The 18,620-nt window shown below is 41.0% G+C and overlaps 1 protein-coding gene across 42 annotated transcripts in view; it reads right to left on the bottom strand.

Moving 5' to 3' along the window:
- The window catches only part of SPIDR (scaffold protein involved in DNA repair), a 481,215-nt gene that overhangs the window by 314,303 nt on the left and 148,292 nt on the right, over positions 1-18,620 (bottom strand). For 31 of the 42 annotated variants that reach the window (XM_077943592.1, XM_077943599.1, XM_077943602.1 and 28 more), the window contains 2 exons: positions 12,175-12,425; positions 69-169 (listed from right to left, as the gene is read on the bottom strand). The exons of 2 other annotated variants lie outside the window; for them this stretch is intronic. In XM_077943592.1, the coding sequence (XP_077799718.1) occupies positions 69-169; positions 12,175-12,425 (352 nt within the window). The remainder of the gene's footprint in view (positions 1-68; positions 170-12,174; positions 12,426-18,620) is intronic. 9 more of the 42 variants (XM_077943610.1, XM_077943631.1, XM_077943614.1 and 6 more) reach the window with 1 other exon arrangement.

The following is an 18,620-nucleotide window of genomic DNA, read 5'->3' as shown; positions in this document are numbered from 1 at the left end:
TTAATGTAAGAATTCTTTTAACTAAAATATTTATTTACACATTGTCTCAGGTACCCACACAGCCTTACCTGAAAGTGTCTTTTGGTAAGAAATACATTGATGTCTCCACAAAGAAATAGCAGATCTCTCTCGATTCTGCAGTCCATTCAGTCTTTCTGCTAGTCCACCTCTGTTTAATAAATTATAATGTACTAAATTTAGTTAAAAGGAAAACTTCAGAATATTTGGAACATTTATATTGTATAACCCCCAACCAGAGACAAACAGATAAAACATGCAAAATACCACATTCTCTTCCTAGAGGCCATATCCTCATAAGTCAGTTTTTTGTTTTCTTAGAACCTTGGTGTTCTGATTCCTAGAAATATGGGCTAATACTATGTCCTAAAAATATCATATTCTTGGAAATATGATAGCTAGGTATCAGTTTACCTCTTTTTCTATTCTTTCTTAGTTCACTTATTCAATCCTAAAACAAGTACTGCTTACTTACCACCTGCTATATGCCGGCACCTAGCACTTCGTTAGGTACCAGGGACACAAGGACAGCTATGAGTGCTGCCATGGAGGTGGGAAAGCTCCCAATGAGCTCAGCAGATGGGAGCAAACAAAGAATTGTAAAGTGGGCTCAGAGTTCCAGTCAAGAATAATCTTGCCAACTGTTGACAGAACACTCAAATAAGAGCACTTAGGTATGGGTCCCTGATTTGGACTCCAGAGATAATTTGAGTATCAATCACAAACACACAGCAAGGATACCAATGTTATAAAAAAGAAAACTTCCATGTGCAGCAGAAAGACAATTTATAACGATAGATATGCAGGCACTGCAGAAGAGCATTAACCTATCAATGAACACATATACTCACTGAGATATATTTATGCTTATAAATATATAGGTGAATGTAAATTACAAATATAAGTAAATACATATATATGTAGAGAGAAAGAGAAGTTATCAACTCCTAACATAACTATAATATCAACAAAAATCAAGATCAGTTGTTAATTACCACTATAGCTACCTGCTATATAGGTTATCAATGTATTATCTCATAAGTTTATTATCTTATTACCAATTAATTAATCATTTCACATTATCTTTATTCAAATAATATCCCTTTGAGGCAGAAAGAAGAGATATCAATACCCACTGCACAGATGATAAAACCAGAATTGAGAGAGAGATTAAGAAACTTCTCCAACATTACATAACTAGCCAGATGAGGAACAAGCTGTTAAAACCAGAATGGACTTAGCACACCATGTGGCATTTAGTAAAACTTTCAAAAAATGCCCACAATTGGTGTAACTGTTTTTGTTATGTTTTTTACTTGCAGCCTATATATAGCTCTTTCAATTATGATGGAAATATTTTAATATATAATATTGCTAGTATTAATACCCATAGAAAAACCTAGTATGTTTTCCTATAGGTTATTATTTCTGAATGACCTTGTGTGTAGCACATGTAACAGAAAAAAAGTTAAAACCTCTTATACTCAGAAATATGCCATAGCACCTCTACATGTCAACCTCTACTTCCTATTAAGCCCTTCTTCATATCATTCTGTTTACATTAAGTAACTCGTTTATGCTTCCCCTTTATACAATACTCTGAAGTAGGTACTATTATTATTCCATTTTATAGATGACAAACTGAGGCACCAAGATGTTAAACATCTGTTCAAGGTTAAATGTCTAATGAGTGGTGTAGCTGGATGCACGCCTAGGCAGTCTGGCTCCAGAGTCCAAACTCTTAGTCTTGAAAATATACTTAGAACCTCTTAAACAGTATTATTTAAAATGATATGCATAATAAATACAAGAAGCAAATGCTGTATTCTTTGGCCAATTATCTAGATAATTATTTGCCAAATGTTGCTTTTCAATGCTGTGACCTTACAGGAAAAAAAAAGGCAAAATGAACTCTGAAAATAGTATCTGGTTAAAGTCAAGCCTAGAACCTCGTAAGAAAACTGTGGGGATTACAGGACAAAAGGTAAAAGCAACAGTAAACATATGCACAGGAGCTCTCTACACATAGCGGTATCTGGAGCCCTCAGATAAAATCTGCATCTCCCGCTGAGTTTGGCCATTAGGGACTGTCCTGCAGGGAGTTCGGATCAGATGCACTTGAACTTAAGATAAGAAACACCATGTCCTCCAATGAACAATTCTATTTCTAGTAAAAAACCTATCTCATGTTAAAAAAATTAAGTCATACCAAAAGTTCAGGAAGGCCCTACCATCTATATCCAAATTAATTCTTTTGAACGTAGCCAGACAAGTTATTTATAAAGGCCAAACTCCAACAGAATAAAGATACGACGAATGCACTGAGCAATTTAAGATATCCTAATTATCTTTTCTATAAAATTAACAGATTGGAAACCTATCTCAAAAGATTACTGGTATCAATTTGACATTGGTAAACATTTCTACAAAATCAATATGGAGAAGTAAAGAAGGATAAAGATTCAAAAATATTCCAACTCATTTCTAGTCAAGATATTTTTAATAAGCTCTACAACCAGGTAAACAATAAACAATTAGAATGACTGTAAATACAGTATTTTCAAGTTTTGCTTTTATTTTTATTTATTTTTATTATACTTTAAGTTCTAGGGTACATGTGCACAATGTGCAGGTTTATTACATATGGATACATGTGCCATGTTGGTGTGCTGCACCCATTAACTCGTCATTTACATTACGTATTTCTCCTAATGCTATCCCTCCCCAATTCCCCCACCCCATGACAGGCCAAGGTGTGTGATGTTCCCCACCCTGTGTCCAAGTGTTCTCATTGTTCAACTCCCACCTATGAGTGAGAACATGCGGTGTCTGGTTCTCCGTCTCTGTGATAGTTTCCTCAGAATGATGGTTTCCAGCTTCATCCCATGTCCCTACAAAGGACAGGAACTCATCCTTTCTTATGGCCACATAGCACTCCATGGTTTATATGTGCCACGTTTTCTTAATCCAGTCTTATCACTGATGGACATTTGGGTTGGTTCCAAAACTTTGCTATTGTGAACAGTGCCGCAATAAACCTACATGTGCATGTGTCTTCATAGCAGTATGATTTAGAATTCTTTGGGTAAATGCCCAGTAACGGGATGGCTGGGTCAAATGGGATTTCTACTTCTAGATCCTTGAGGAATTGCCACACTGTCTTCCTCAATGGTTGAACCAGTTGACAGTTCCACCAACAGTGTAAAAGCATTCCGATCTCTCCACATTGCTCCAGCACCTGTTGTTTCCTGACTTTTTAATGATCACCATTCTAACTGGTGTGAGATAGTATCTCATTGTGGTTTTGATTTGCATTTCTCTGATGGCCAGTGATGATGAGCACTTTTTTGTATAAGGAGTAAGGAAGAGATCCAGTTTCAGCTTTCTACATATGGCTAGCCAGTTTTCCCAACACCATTTATGAAATAGGGAATCCTTTCCGCATTTCTTGTTTGTCAGGTTTGTCAAAGATCAGATGGTTGTAGATGTGTAGTATCATTTCTTTCTTTTTTTTTTATACTTTAAGTTCTATGGTACATGTGCACAACGTGCAGGTTTGTTACATATGTATACATGTGCCATGTTGGTGTGCTGCACCCATTAACTCGTCATTTACATTAGATATATCTCTTAATGCTATCCCTCCCTTTCCCCACAATAGAACCCGGTGTGTGATGCTCCCCTTCCTGTGTCCAAGTGATCTCATTGTTCAATTCCCATTTATGAGTGAGAACATGCGGTATTTAGTTTTCTGTTCTTGCGATAGTTTGCTGAGAATGATGGTTTTCAGCTGCATCCATGTCCCTACAAAGGACATGAACTCATCCTTTTTTATGGCTGCATAGTGTTCCATGGTGTATATGTACCACATTTTCTTAATCCAGTCTGTCACTGATGGACATTTGGGTTGATTCCAAGTCTTTGCTATTGTGAATAGTGCCGCAGTAAACATACGTATGCATGTGTCTTTATAACAGCATGATTTATAATCCTTTGGGTATATCCCCAGTAATGGGATGGCTGGGTCAAATGGTATATCTAGTTCTAGATCCTTGAGGAATCGCCATACTGTTTTCCACAATGGTTGAACTAGTTTACAGTCCCACTAAAAGTGTAAAAGTGTTCCTATTTCTCCACATCCTCTCCAGCACCTGTTGTTTCCTGACTTTTTAATGATCGCCATTCTAACTGGTGTGAGATGGTATCTCATTGTGGTTTTGATTTGCATTTCTCTGATGGCCAGTGATGATGAGCATTTTTTTCATGTGTCTGTTGGCTGTATGAATGTCTTCTTTTGAGAAATGTCTGTTCATATCCTTTGCCCACTTTTTGATGGGGTTGTTTGTTTTTTTCTTGTAAATTCGTTTGAGTTCTTTATAGGTTCTGGATACTAGCCCTTTGTCAGATGAGTTGATTGCAAAAATGTTCTCCCATTCTGTAGGTTGCCTGTTCACTCTGATGGTAGTTTCTTTTGCTGTGCAGAAGCTCTTTAGTTTAATTAGATCCCATTTGTCAATTTTGGCTTTTGTTGCTGTTGCTTTTGGTGTTTTAGACATGAAGTCCTTGCCCATGCCTATGTCCTGAATGGTATTCCCTAGGTTTTCTTCTAGGGTTTTTATGGTATTAGGTCTAACATTTAAGTCTCTAATCCATCTTGAATTAATTTTTGTATAAGGAGTAAGGAAAGGATCCAGTTTCAGCTTTCTACTTATGGCTAGCCAATTTTCCCAGCACCATTTATTAAATAGGGAATCCTTTCCCCATTTCTTGTTTCTCTCAGGTTTGTCAAAGATCAGATGGCTGTAGATGTGTGGTATTATTTCTGAGGGCTCTGTTCTGTTCCATTGGTCTATATCTCTGTTTTGGTACCAGTACCGTGCTGCTTTGCTTACTGTAGCTTTGTAGTATAGTTTGAAGTCAGGTACTGTGATGCCTCCAGCTTTGTTCTTTTGGCTTAGGATTGTCTTGGCAATGCGGGGTCTTTCTGGTTCCATATGAACTTTAGTTTTTTCCAATTCTGTGAAGAAAGTCATTGGTAGCTTAATGGAGATGGCATTGCATCTATAAATTACCTTGGGCAGTATGGCCATTTTCACAATATTGATTCTTCCTATCCATGAGCATGGAATGTTCTTACATTTGTTTGTGTCCTCTTTTATTTCACTGAGCAGTGGTTTGTAGTTCTCCTTGAAGAAGTCCTTCACTTCCCTTATAAATTGGATTCCTAGGCATTTTACTGTCTTTGAAGCAATTGTGAATGGGAGTTCACTTACGATTTAGCTCTCTGTTTGTCTGTTATTGGTGTATAGGAATGCTTGTGATTTTTGCACGTTGGTTTTGTATCCTGAGACTTTGCTGAAGTTTCTTATCAGTTTAAGGAGATTCTGGGCTGAGATGATAGGGTTTTCTAAATATACAATCATGTCATCTGCAAACAGGGACAATTTGACTTCCTCTTTTCCTAATTGAATACCCTTTATTTCTTTCTCTTGCCTGATTGTTCTGGCCAGAACTTCCAACACTATGTTGAGTAAGAGTGCAGAGAGAGGGCATCCCTGTCTTGTGCCAGTTTTCAAAGGAAATGCTTCCAGTTTTTGCCCATTCAGTATGATATTGGCTGTGGGTTTGTCATACATAGCTTTATTATTTTGAGATACGTCCCATCAATACCTAGTTTATTGAGAGTTTTTAGCATGAAGGGCTGTTGAATTTTGTCAAAGGCCTTTTCTGCATCTATTGAGATAATCATGTGGTTTTTTGTCTTTGGTTCTGTTTATATGCTGGATTATGTTTACTGATTTGCACATGTTGAACCAGCCTTGCATCCCAGGGATGAAGCCCACTTGATCATGGTGGATAAGCTTTTTGATGTGCTGCTGGATCTGGTTTGCCAGTATTTTATTGAGGATTTTTGCATCGATGTTCCTCAGGGATATTGGTCTAAAATTCTCTTTCTTTGTTGTGTCTCTGCCAGGCTTTGGTATCAGGATGATGTTGGCCTCATAAAATGAGTTAGGGAGGATTCCCTCTTTTTCTATTGATTGGAATAGTTTCAGAAGGAATGGTACCAACTCCTCCTTGTACCTCTGGTAGAATTCAGCTGTGAATCCATCTGGTCCTGGACGTTTTTTGGTTGGTGGACTATTAATTATTGCCTCAATTTCAGAGCCTGCTATTGGTCTATTCAGGGATTCAGATTCCTACTGGTTTAGTCTTGGGAGAGGGTAAGTGTCCAGGAAATTATCCATTTCTTCTAGATTTTCTAGTTTATTTGCGTAGAGGTGTTTATAGTATTCTCTGATGGTAGTTTGTATTTCTGTGGCGTCGGAGGTGATATCCTCTTTATCATTTTTTATTGCGTCTATTTGATTCTTCTCTCTTTTCTTCTTTGTTAGTCTTGCTAGCGGTCTATCAATTTTGTTGATCTTTTCAAAAAACCAGCTCCTGGATTCAGTGATTTTTTGGAGGGTTTTTAATGTCTCTATCTCCTTCAGTTCTGCTCTGATCTTAGTTATTTCTTGCCTCCTGCTAGCTTCTGAATGTGTTGGCTCTGGCTTCTCTAGTTGTTTTAATTCTGATGTTAGAATGTCAATTTTAGACCTTTCCTGCTTTCTCTTGTGGGCATTTAGTGCTATAAATTTCCCTCTACACACTGCTTTAAATGTGTCCCAGAGATTCTGGTACTGGGACATGAGTACCACTTGATTTCACTGTGGTCAGAGAGACAGTTTGTAATAATTTCTGTTCTTGTACATTTGCTGAGGAGTGCTTTAATTCCAACTATATGGTTAATTTTGGAATAAGTGCAATGTGGTGCTGAGAAGAATGTATATTCTGTTGATTTGGGGTGGAGAGTTCTGTAGATGTCTATTAGGTCTGCTTGCTGCAGAGATGAGTTCAGTTCCTGGATATCCTTGTTAACTTTCTGTCTCCTTGATCTGCCTAATGTTGACAGTGGGGTGTTAAAGTTTCCCATTATTATTGTGTGGGAGTCTAAGTCTCTTTGTAGGTCTCTAGGGACTTGCTTTATGAATCTGGGTGCTCCTGTATTGGGTGCATATATATTTAGGATAGTTAGTTCTTTTGCTGAATTGATCCCTTTACCATTATGTAATGGCCTTGTCTCTTTTCATCTTTTGGTTTAAAGTCTGTTTTATCAGAGAGTAGGACTGCAACCCCTGCTTTGTTTTTGTTTTCCATTTGCTTGGTAGATCTTCCTCCATCCCTTTATTTTGAGCCTATGTGTGTCTCTGCACATGAGATGGGTCTCCTGAATACAGCACACTGATAGGTCTTGACTCTTTATCCAAATTGCTAGTCTGTGTCTTTTACTTGGAGCTTTTAGCTCATTTACATTTAAGTTTAATATTGTTATGTGTGAATTTGATCCTATCATTATGATGTTAGCTGGTTATTTTGCTCGTTAGTTGATGCAGTTTCTTCCTAGCATCAACTGTCTTTACAATGTGGCATGCTTTTGCAGTGGCTGGTACTAGTTGTTCTTTTCCATGTTTAGTGCTTCCTTCAGGAGCTCTTGTAAGGAGACCTGGTGGTGACAAACCTCTCAGCATTTGTTTGTCTGAAAGGATTTTATTTCTCCTTCACTTATGAAGCTTAGTTTGGCTGGATATGAAATTCTGGGTTGAAAATTCTTTTCTTTAAGAATGTTGAATATTGGCCCCCACTCTCTTCTGGCTTGTAGAGTTTCTGCTGAGAGATCCCCTGTTAGTCTGATGGACTTCCCTTTGTGGGTAACTCGACCTTTCTCTCTGGCTGCCATTAACATTTTTTCCTTCATTTCAACTTTGGTGAATGTGACAATTACGTGTCTTGGAGTTAATCTTCTCGAGGAGTATCTTTGTGGCGTTCTGTGTATTTCCTGTATTTGAATGTTGCCCTGCCTCGCAAGGTTGGGTAAGTTCTCCTGGATAATATCCTGAGGAGTGTTTTGCAACTTGGTTCCATTCTCCCCATCACTTTCAGGTACACCAATCAGATGTAGATTTTGTCTTTTCATGATATAACAAACACTGTGAAAAACAACTTGAGCATCAAAATAGGGAGATAGATATAGCTATATTATTCCCAACACACTTAAATATCTAACAATTTTGCATTGGTGTTTTTTATGCTTCAAATAGTTCCATGAATAAAAAAAAAAAAGACAAGACAAGACAAGAAAAAGAAAGCCAAAAGAGACTGAGTGACATTTCCCACAGGGCAAACCGGAGAGAGAAGGGCCAGTGTGCTCCAGGCTTCAAATGCCAACTACCTCTCTCAATCCTTGCTACCTGGCCTTTATCAGGTAAAAAAAAGTTTTTAATCACCACAAACCACCATCCCTTCACCAAAGGCAGTCAAAGCAGTCACAGGCCTTTCTAGACAGCTCAGTGAAACAGGAACTCTTCAGTTTGAAGGCCTGAGACTAACAACCCTAAGCACACCAATCTAATTTTTAGTATTTAAGCATAGTAACTTCAAAACAGACATCTTCATTTAGTTATTCCTAGAAATCACAACAAGAAAATGATCAATCGCATGTTGTTTGAGCAGCTTCAGCCACTTCTATGAATGTCCCCTCCACCTTCTATTGAGGACTCCCTGACAGTGACCTTAAACAGCACTGTGTTCTCTCCCCTACCCTCTCACCGGGCCTGAAAAGCCACGAAGGGACGGCCTTGCTCTTCACTGCAGCTTCCAGACCATCTGGCACCCTCCGTTACACTCCAGCTCCAACCCAGCCTGCCCAGTGCCAGGGCAGGCATGTCAGTGCCCGCCCAGCTCCAAGACAGTGTCCTCTACCCGCGTCAGCTACTCTAATCTTGAAGTCCCGAACTACCTCCCTCCAGCGGCTCAACTCTGGGGGCCCGTCATCCTTACTGCCCCAGCTCATCACTTACAGTAGCCTGACTCCGTAAGTGTTTGACCAACCTTTCACCAGTCCTCAATCAGTGAGTTCTACCCCAACTCACCATGATCCACATCCTGCATGTTCTCATTCCCACCTTACCCAGCTTAGGTTTCACAGGTCATTACTATAGTTACTCTCGGAACTCCTGTCAACCCCTTTTAGTGCGCCCCCGGACCATCCTTGTGCTCTGCCCATATGTGCAGCCCAAGGGTCGAATCCACACTGGCTGATCGGTCTCAAACTCAGTCCGTGACCACAACTTCCCAACAGGGCCTGATCATGTCAGACAGCCCTGGAGCCCTTCTCCAGTTCATTTGTCCTCACTATATGCCCATTTCACAGATTCTCTCTCCTCAGACCTCCACAGCTCCCTCCTCATCCTCCCTGTCAGCTAATGAAGGACTGCCCCGTTTTACTGGAATAGAATTATCAGAAAGAACTAGTTCCCAAGTCAGATACACGTGCCTGAAACAGCAGGGACTTCGCCTTCCCAGCTATCCGTGGATGGCCTGTCTGCTCCTCACCAGGTCCATTCCGGCACCTGCATGGGCTCTGGCTGCCCCGGCCATGGGTGCACGCTCTGAGCTCCTGACAAAGTCACCCCTGTTTGTGCCTCCCTTCACCATGGCAGAGACAACTCCATCAGTTGTCCCCTCCCTCCCCTGCCTCAGCAGTTTCCCCTTTTCTCTTGGACTTTCCTATCAACATACAAACATGATGAAATTTCTACCACCTTTAAAATAAGAAACCTTGACCCTCACATTCACTTTCAACTAATGCACTATTGATCTGTTCCCCTTAAAGCAAAACTTCTTCAGAGTTCCATCGTGCTGTCTTTAGTTTCTCTCTTTCCATTCTCTCGAGTCCATGGCAGTCTGCTTTGCCTGGTCAGGCCACTGAGATGGCTGCACACCCTGCCCTTCACCGTGGAATCACAGAGGTCAGCCCTGGCAGCGTCTGTCACAGTGGGTCACCCTCTCTCCTCACTTGCCTCAACACACCATGCTCCCTTTGTTTTGGCTCCTCCCTCAGCAGTCTCTCCCCCCACACCCCAACTTCTGCAGAGCACCCAGGACTCAGGCCTTGGACAGGTTCTCCTCTCGCCTAGCAGTGGATCTCCTGTGACCTGACCTAGCTCATGCTTCAAAAGATCTGGACACTGAAGTCTACACATTCACATCTCCAACACCAAGCCTGCCCGTGGACTGCAGACTCAAAGTCCCACTAAGATGTATAATGTCTAACTGAAAATGGCCAAAAGCCTCATGATTGTCAATCAAAGATACAAAAACAAAAGCACCTGCTCCACTGCACACTCTATTCTTCCAGCTGCTCAATGAGACACCTCCTCAGGGATTCCCTGAGCCTGTTTCAAACTGAAATGTCCTCCCCCACCTCTGGACCCTTCTCTGTCCCCCTTTTTCTGCCTTTTCTCCATAAAATTTCTCTCTCTGACTTGACATCTATTTTACTTCTTGGCTCCGTATTACCCTTCCCCCGACACAGGCCGGGCTCCATTCACCTTTGCTCTCTGTTATGAGCAACCATTCCACTTTGCTTGCTCCTGTGCATGAACAGTGCTTGGCAAGTGGTAGGCCCTCAGCAGGGCTGGGGACATGACTTTCTGTAATTGCATGGCATCACCTTCACCAACAAAGACATGCTAATTCCTCTAATGGGCTTCCTTTCCTTTCTTCCCAAAGACTATTACAAACCACCTTCTATTACAAATTACATTCTATTACTATTACAAATTACATTCTTTTTTGAGGCCACAACTTCTTTACTTTGGGTATAAGGCCTTCTGTCTCATGGTGAGTGGGCATGAATGGATCTCTGTGCCCTGGCCATACCACTAGACTTGGCCACATCCTCATGCTCTTTCCTCCACTGGTGTACTCAAGCTGGGTCTCTCCTCTCCACCTTCCTTCCCTACCTCCTCTTCAGGATGCTGATTGAGCTACGGTGCAAACTCTGTTTATTCGGAACCCCACTGTTTTCAAAATCTGTCTCTCCTATTCCCTGAACCTTCTCTAGAGGCTGGATCTTTTCCAGGTGACTGGCAATCCCGAAGAGAGGAATCAAAGCCCTCCTGCCTGGTCCCCAACTCCCACATAAGAGCCATGACCCTGTCTTCACTCCTTGAACCGTGTTCTACTTCAGCCACAGACCCTGGGCTCCCCTCAGTGCACACCAGGCTTGTCTTCTCATGATGTTACAATATCATCTGTGGATCCAACACCTACACTCTTCATGATCACATTCACTCTTTCTACTGAAACTCCTTTGCCTTGAAATGCTCTACTACTTTTGCTTTTGTGGCCATGCTTCATACAGGTTCTCTTTCTTACTTTCTTTTTTTGTTGTTGTTTTTTGAGACAGAGTCTCGCCCTGTCGCCCAGGCTGGAGTGCAATGGCACGATCTCAGCTCATTGCAACCTCCACCTCCCAGGTTCAAGCAATTCTCCTGCCTCAGCCTCCCGTGTAGCTGGGATTACAGGTGCGTGCCTCCATGCGCAGCTAATTTTTGTATTTTCAGCAGAGACGGGGTTTCACCATGTTGGCCAGGCTGGTCTCGAACTCCCGACCTCGTGATCCACTCGCCTCGGCCTCCCAAAGTGCTGGGATTACAGGCGTGAGCCACCCCCTGGCCTCTCTTTTTTTTACTTTCATTGAGTCTTTGCTTGGCATTGTTTGGTTCAACAACAAAGAGAACCTTGTATTACACAGGATTGGGGAAGGTCCCTACAGGCTCCTTCATGTTATCTTTCCTGCTTTGCTCATCATGGCCACAGCCTAGCCCCAGACTGACACTGTAGTTCATGGCACACCAGACACGTCTTGTCTGTGGGTTCTGCTCTCTCATACTTTTTTTGCACTTGCAAGTGTTGCCCTGGCAGATCTCTCTCATAAAAGTAATCTGACACGATCTATACATATTTCCATTTCCCTTTTTAGATTGTAAGTTACTCAAGAACAGAACAATTATATACTTGTCTCCACAGCACCTAGAACACTGACTCTCAATAACATTTGATAACTCAAATAAATCTCCATTAAGAAAGGCAGTCACATCCGCTGGGCATGACTGAAGCTATCACCCTCAACTTGGACGAACATTCTATTAATCGGCTCCAGAACTTAGGACTTCATATAGAAGTATTTTAAAATTAACATTTTAGATATTTGGGTTTTTAAAGAAAGAGAAAAATTAAAAAAGAGTATTTAAAAGGGTATAATTTAACCTTAAAAGCTTCTTCTTCGCTGACTTTTCTGGAGTCCTGGGAAACTTAGCTGTGGGTTTCTGAGGTGTATGCAAAATGGTCTCTGTTGATTTTGTCTTTGGGTCTATCAGTCTCTCCACAATCTGTCTTGCATCTGATTCAAACTCCACGTGGTATTTGTGAGGGGATTCCGAATCAATGAGTAGGACATTTTCCAAGTCATCTTCTTTTTCACTATCTGATGAATACTCTAAAATTTCTATAGAACTTGGCTGAAAAAAATTAAAAGGCATATTTTTAAATACAAAGCATACTTGATTCAAGTTCATATTTATATACATCTATCATTCCATTTCCTTACAGTTATATTTCTTGAAGGACCTTTTTGAACACAGTATCTGCAGCTTAAACTTCTGTTCTGACAAAATCCAAAAGTAACCAAGACCAAGAAGAGGTTAAATCAACTGTAAGCCAGACTTTACCTCACAGAATCCACAAAAATAAGTATAAATACTCCAATCTTCTTTCAGAAAACTACAAGACAGTACCACACATACAGGCAATCTCCAAAACTGAACTAATAACACTCATCTGAAAAGCTGATGATCATCAATACAATCTGACAGCTACTGAAAAGAAAGTATTTCTTGGATTTTGAAATTTAACATGAAGCTAAATTGTCTCTTCAGGTATAAATCATTTAATTTGCCAAAAGAAGTCCCCAAGGGTAAAGATCAAGACTTGACTCTCTCCATACAATTATATAATTATTTCCAGAGACAAGTTTGAAATTGCAAATATCAACAGGAACTATTTAAGAATATGAGTCACTGTCTCCTTTTCCTAACATTTCCTAAAATGTTTCTTTCTCCAACTCAGATTTCTAAACTTTCAAAATAATAATTTTTTGAAAGCTGATAATAAAACAAGAATTCATATCGTATGGCCAATTAAAAAAAAAAAAAACCATATGGCCAATTCTGGAGGGAAGAATCAAAACCTTCTCTGATGTTTTCTGTCTTTGCCAAGACACACGCCAAATTTAAAGCACAATAGGATTTTATTTTCCTATTACTTCATTGTATAGGTCAATTCCATATTATTCTGTGTCAGCAACAACTCATCCTTCAATATCCTAGTTTCCAGTGCACTAGAAGTCCCATCTAATTCACTACCTAAATATTGGGGGTGGCACTAGAATTTACATCATTAGCTACATAAAACAAAGAGCTTTTTTTCTGAGGATTATATGGTTAAATTCTTTTTTCTTTTTTCTTTGAGACGGAGTCTCACTCTGCCACCCAGGCTGGAGTGCAGTGGCATGATCTTGGCTCACGGCTACCTCTGCTTCTCGGGTTCAAGTGATTCTCCTGCCTGAGCCTCCCAAGTAGCTCGGACTATAGGTGCCCAGCATGATGCCTGGCTAATTTTTGTATATTTAGTAGAGACGCGGTTTCACCAAGAAAAAATCACCCGCAGTTAAGAACCATTATCCTACAAATAAGTCAACAAATAACCAACCACAGGAGGCTTGGGCTGGGGACTCACATGCAACCATGAAGAGGATTCATGCTGCTTGTGAGGATGGGGGAGACCAGCCCAGATAGTTATAAAACACTGGTAGGGAGGGGCAGAGCAAGATGGCCGAATAGGAACAGCTCCAGTCTCCCAACTCCCAGCGCGAGCGACACAGAAGACAGGTGATTTCTGCATCTTCAACTGAGGTACTGGGTTCATCTCACTAGGGAGTGCGGGACAGTCGGTGTTAGTCAGCTGCTGCAGCCCGACCAGCCAGAGCTGAAGCAGGGAGAGGCATCGCATCACCTGGGAAGCGCAAGGGGGAAGGGAATCCCTTTTCCTAGCCAGGGGAACTGAGACACACAGCACCTGGAAAATCGGGTAATTCCCACCCCAATGCTGTGCTCTACCAAGGATCTCAGCAAACGGGCACACTAGGAGATTATATTCCACACCTGGCCGGGAGGATCCCAAGCCCAGGAAGCCTCCCTCATTGCTAGCACAGCAGTCTTCGATCTAAGGGCAAGGCAGGAGCCAGGCTGGGGGAGGGGCACCCGCCATTGCTGAGGCTTAAGTAGATAAAGCGGCTGGGAAACTCGAACTGGGTGGAGCTCACAGCAGCTCAAGGAAACCTGCCTGTCTCTGTAGACTCCACCTCTGGGGACAGGGCAATAACAAACACAGCAGAAACCTCTGCAGATGCAAACGACTCTGTCTGACAGCTTTGAAGAGAGCAGTGGATCTCCCAACATGGAGGTTGAAATCTGAGAAGGGACAGACTCCCTGCTCAAGTGGGTCCCTGACCCCTGAACAGCCTAACTGGGAGACATCCCCCACTAGGGGCAGTCTGACACCCCACACCTCACAGGGTGGAGTACACCCCTGAGAGGAAGCTTCCAAAGCAAGAATCAGACAGGTACACTCGCTGTTCAGAAATATTCTATCTTCTGCAGCCTCTGCTGCTGATACCCAGGCAAACAGGGTCTGGAGTGGACCTCAAGCAATCTCCAACAGACCTACAGCTGAGGGTCCTGACTGTTAGAAGGAAAACTATCAAACAAGAAGGACACCTACACCAAAACCCCATCAGTACATCACCATCATCAAAGACCAGAGGCAGATAAAACCACAAGGAAGGGGGAAAAAGCAGGGCAGAAAAGCTGGAAATTCAAAAAATAAGAGCGCATCTCCCCAGGCAAAGGAGCGCAGCTCATCGCCAGCAACGGATCAAAGCTGGACGGAGAATGACTTTGACGAGATGAGAGAAGAACGCTTCAGTCCATCAAATTTCTCAGAGCTAAAGGAGGAATTACGTACCCAGCGCAAAGAAACTAAAAATCTTGAAAAAACAGTGGAAGAATTGATGGCTAGAGTAATTAATACAGAGAAGGTCATAAACGAAATGAAAGAGATGAAAACCATGACACGAGAAATAAGTGACAAATGCACAAGCTTCAGTAACCGACTCGATCAACTGGAAGAAAGAGTTTCTGCGATTGAGGATCAAATGAATGAAATGAAGCGAGAAGAGAAACCAAAAGAAAAAAGAAGAAAAAGAAATGAACAAAGCCTGCAAGAAGTATGGGATTATGTAAAAAGACCAAATCTACGTCTGATTGGGGTGCCTGAAAGTGAGGAGGAAAATGGAACCAAGTTGAAAAACACTCTTCAGGATATCATCCAGGAGAACTTCCCCAACCTAGTAGGGCAGGCCAACATTCAAATCCAGGAAATACAGAGAACGCCACAAAGATACTCCTCGAGAAGAGCAACTCCAAGACACATGATTGCCAGATTCACCAAAGTTGAAATGAAGGAAAAAATGTTAAGGGCAGCCAGAGAGAAAGGTCGGGTTACCCACAAAGGGAAGCCCATCAGACTAACAGCAGATCTCTCGGCAGAAACTCTCCAAGCCAGAAGAGAGTGGGGGCCAATATTCAACATTCTTAAAGAAAAGAATTTTCAACCCAGAATTTCATATCCAGCCAAACTAAGTTTCATAAGTGAAGGAGAAATAAAATCCTTTACAGATAAGCAAATGCTTACAGATTTTATCACCACTAGGCCTGCCTTACAAGAGACTCTGAAGGAAGCACTCAACATGGAAAGGAACAACCGGTACCAGCCATTGCAAAAACATGCCAAAATGTAAAGACCATCGAGGCTAGGAAGAAACTGCATCAACTAACGAGCAAAATGACCAGTTAATATCATAATGGCAGGATCAAGTTCACACATAACAATCTTAACCTTAAATGTAAATGGACTAAATGCTCCAATTAAAAGACACAGACTGGCAAACTGGATAAAGAGTCAAGACCCATCAGTCTGCTGTATTCAGGAGACCCATCTCACACGCAGAGACATACATAGGCTCAAAATAAAGGGATGGAGGAAGATTTACCAAGCAAATGGAGAACAAAAAAAAGCGGGGGTTGCAATACTAGTCTCTGCTAAAAGAGACTTTAAACCATCAAAGATCAAAAGAGACAAAGAAGGCCATTACATAATGGTAAAGGGATCAATTCAACAGGAAGAGCTAACTATCCTAAATATATATGCACCCAATACAGGAGCACCCAGATTCATAAAGCAAGTCCTTAGAGACTTACAAAGAGACTTAGACTCCCATACAATAATAATGGGAGACTTCAACACTCCACTGTCAACATTAGACAGATCAACGAGACAGAAAGTTAACAAGGATATCCAGGAATTGAACTCATCTCTGCAGCAAGCAGACCTAATAGACATCTATAGAACTCTCCACCCCAAATCAACAGAATATACATTCTTCTCAGCACCACATCGTACTTACTCCAAAACCGACCACGTAATTGTAAGTAAAGCACTCCTCAGCAAATGTACAAGAACAGAAATTATAACAAACTGTCTCTCAGACCATAGTGCAATCAAACTAGAACTCAGGACTAAGAAACTCAATCAAAACTGCTCAACTACATGGAAACTGAACAACCTGCTCCTGAATGACTACTGGGTACATCACGAAATGAAGGCAGAAATACAGATGTTCTTTGAAACCAATGAGAACAAAGATACAACATACCAGAATCTCTGGGAAACATTTAAAGCAGTGTGTAGAGGGAAATTTATAGCACTAAATGCCCACAAGAGAAAGCAGGAAAGATCTAAAATCGACACTCTAACATCACAATTAAAAGAACTAGAGAAGCAAGAGCAAACACATTCGAAAGCTAGCAGAAGGCTAGAAATAACTAAGATCAGAGCAGAACTGAAGGAGATACAGACACAAAAAACTCTCCAAAAAATCAACGAATCCAGGAGTTGGTTTTTTGAAAAGATCAACAAAATTGACAGACCACTAGCAAGACTAATAAAGAAGAAAAGAGAGAAGAATCAAATAGACGCAATAAAAAATGATAAAGAGGATATCACCACCGACGCCACAGAAATACAAACTACCATCAGAGAATACTATAAACACCTCTACGCAAATAAACTGGAAAATCTAGAAGAAATGGATAATTTCCTGGACACTTACACTCTTCCAAGACTAAACCCTGAATAGACCAATAGCAGGCTCTGAAATTGAGGCAATAATTAATAGCCTACCAACCAAAAAAAGTCCAGGACCAGATGGATTCACAGCTGAATTCTACCAAAGGTACAAGGAGGAGTTGGTACCATTCCTTCTGAAACTATTCCAATCAATAGAAAAAGAGGGAATCCTCCCTAACTCATTTTATGAGGCCAACATCATCCTGATACCAAAGCCTGGCAGAGACACAACAAAAAAAGAGAATTTTAGACCAATATCCCTGATGAACATCGATGCAAAAATCCTCAATAAAATACTGGCAAACTGGATTCAGCAACACATCAAAAAGCTTATCCACCATGATCAAGTGGGCTTCATCCCTGGGATGCAAGGCTGGTTCAACATTCGCAAATCAATAAACATAATCCAGCATATAAACAGAACCAAAGACAAGAACCACATGATTATCTCAATAGATGCAGAAAAGGCTTTTGACAAAATTCAACAGCCCTTCATGCTAAAAACGCTCAATAAATTCGGTATTGATGGAACGTACCTCAAAATAATAACAGCTATTTATGACAAACCCACAGCCAATATCATACTGAATGGGCAAAAACTGGAAAAATTCCCTTTGAAAACTGGCACAAGACAGGGATGCCCTCTCTCACCACTCCTATTCAACATAGTGTTGGAAGTTCTGGCTAGGGCAATTAGGCAAGAGAAAGAAATCAAGGGTATTCAGTTAGGAAAAGAAGAAGTCAAACTGTCCCTGTTTGCAGATGACATGATTGTATATTTAGAAAACCCCATTGTCTCAGCCCAAAATCTCCTTAAGCTGATAAGAAACTTCAGCAAAGTCTCAGGATACAAAATTAATGTGCAAAAATCACAAGCATTCTTATACACCAGTAACAGACAAACAGAGAGCCAAATCAGGAATGAACTTCCATTCACAATTGCTTCAAAGAGAATCAAATACCTAGGAATCCAACTTACAAGGGATGTGAAGGACCTCTTCAAGGAGAACTACAAACCATTGCTCAGTGAAATACAAGAGGACACAAACAAATGGAAGAACATACCATGCTCATGGATAGGAAGAATCAATATCGTGAAAATGGCCATACTGCCCAAGGTAATTTATAGATTCAATGCCATCCCCATCAAGGTACCAATGAGTTTCTTCACAGAATTGGAAAAAACTGCTTTAAAGTTCATATGGAACCAAAAAAGAGCCCACATCTCCAAGACAATCCTAAGTCAAAAGAACAAAGCTGGAGGCATCACGCTACCTGACTTCAAACTATACTACAAGGCTACAGTAACCAAAACAGCATGGTACTGGTACCAAAACAGAGATATAGACCAATGGAACAGAACAGAGGCCTCAGAAATAATACCACACATCTACAGCCATCTGATCTTT

The sequence above is a fragment of the Macaca mulatta genome, chromosome 8 (assembly GCF_049350105.2).
Source record: "Macaca mulatta isolate MMU2019108-1 chromosome 8, T2T-MMU8v2.0, whole genome shotgun sequence".
NCBI classification, from domain to species: Eukaryota; Metazoa; Chordata; class Mammalia; order Primates; family Cercopithecidae; genus Macaca; species Macaca mulatta.
The sequence above is the reverse complement of the archived record's forward strand: the minus strand, read 5'-3'. Positions and strand labels throughout refer to the sequence as shown.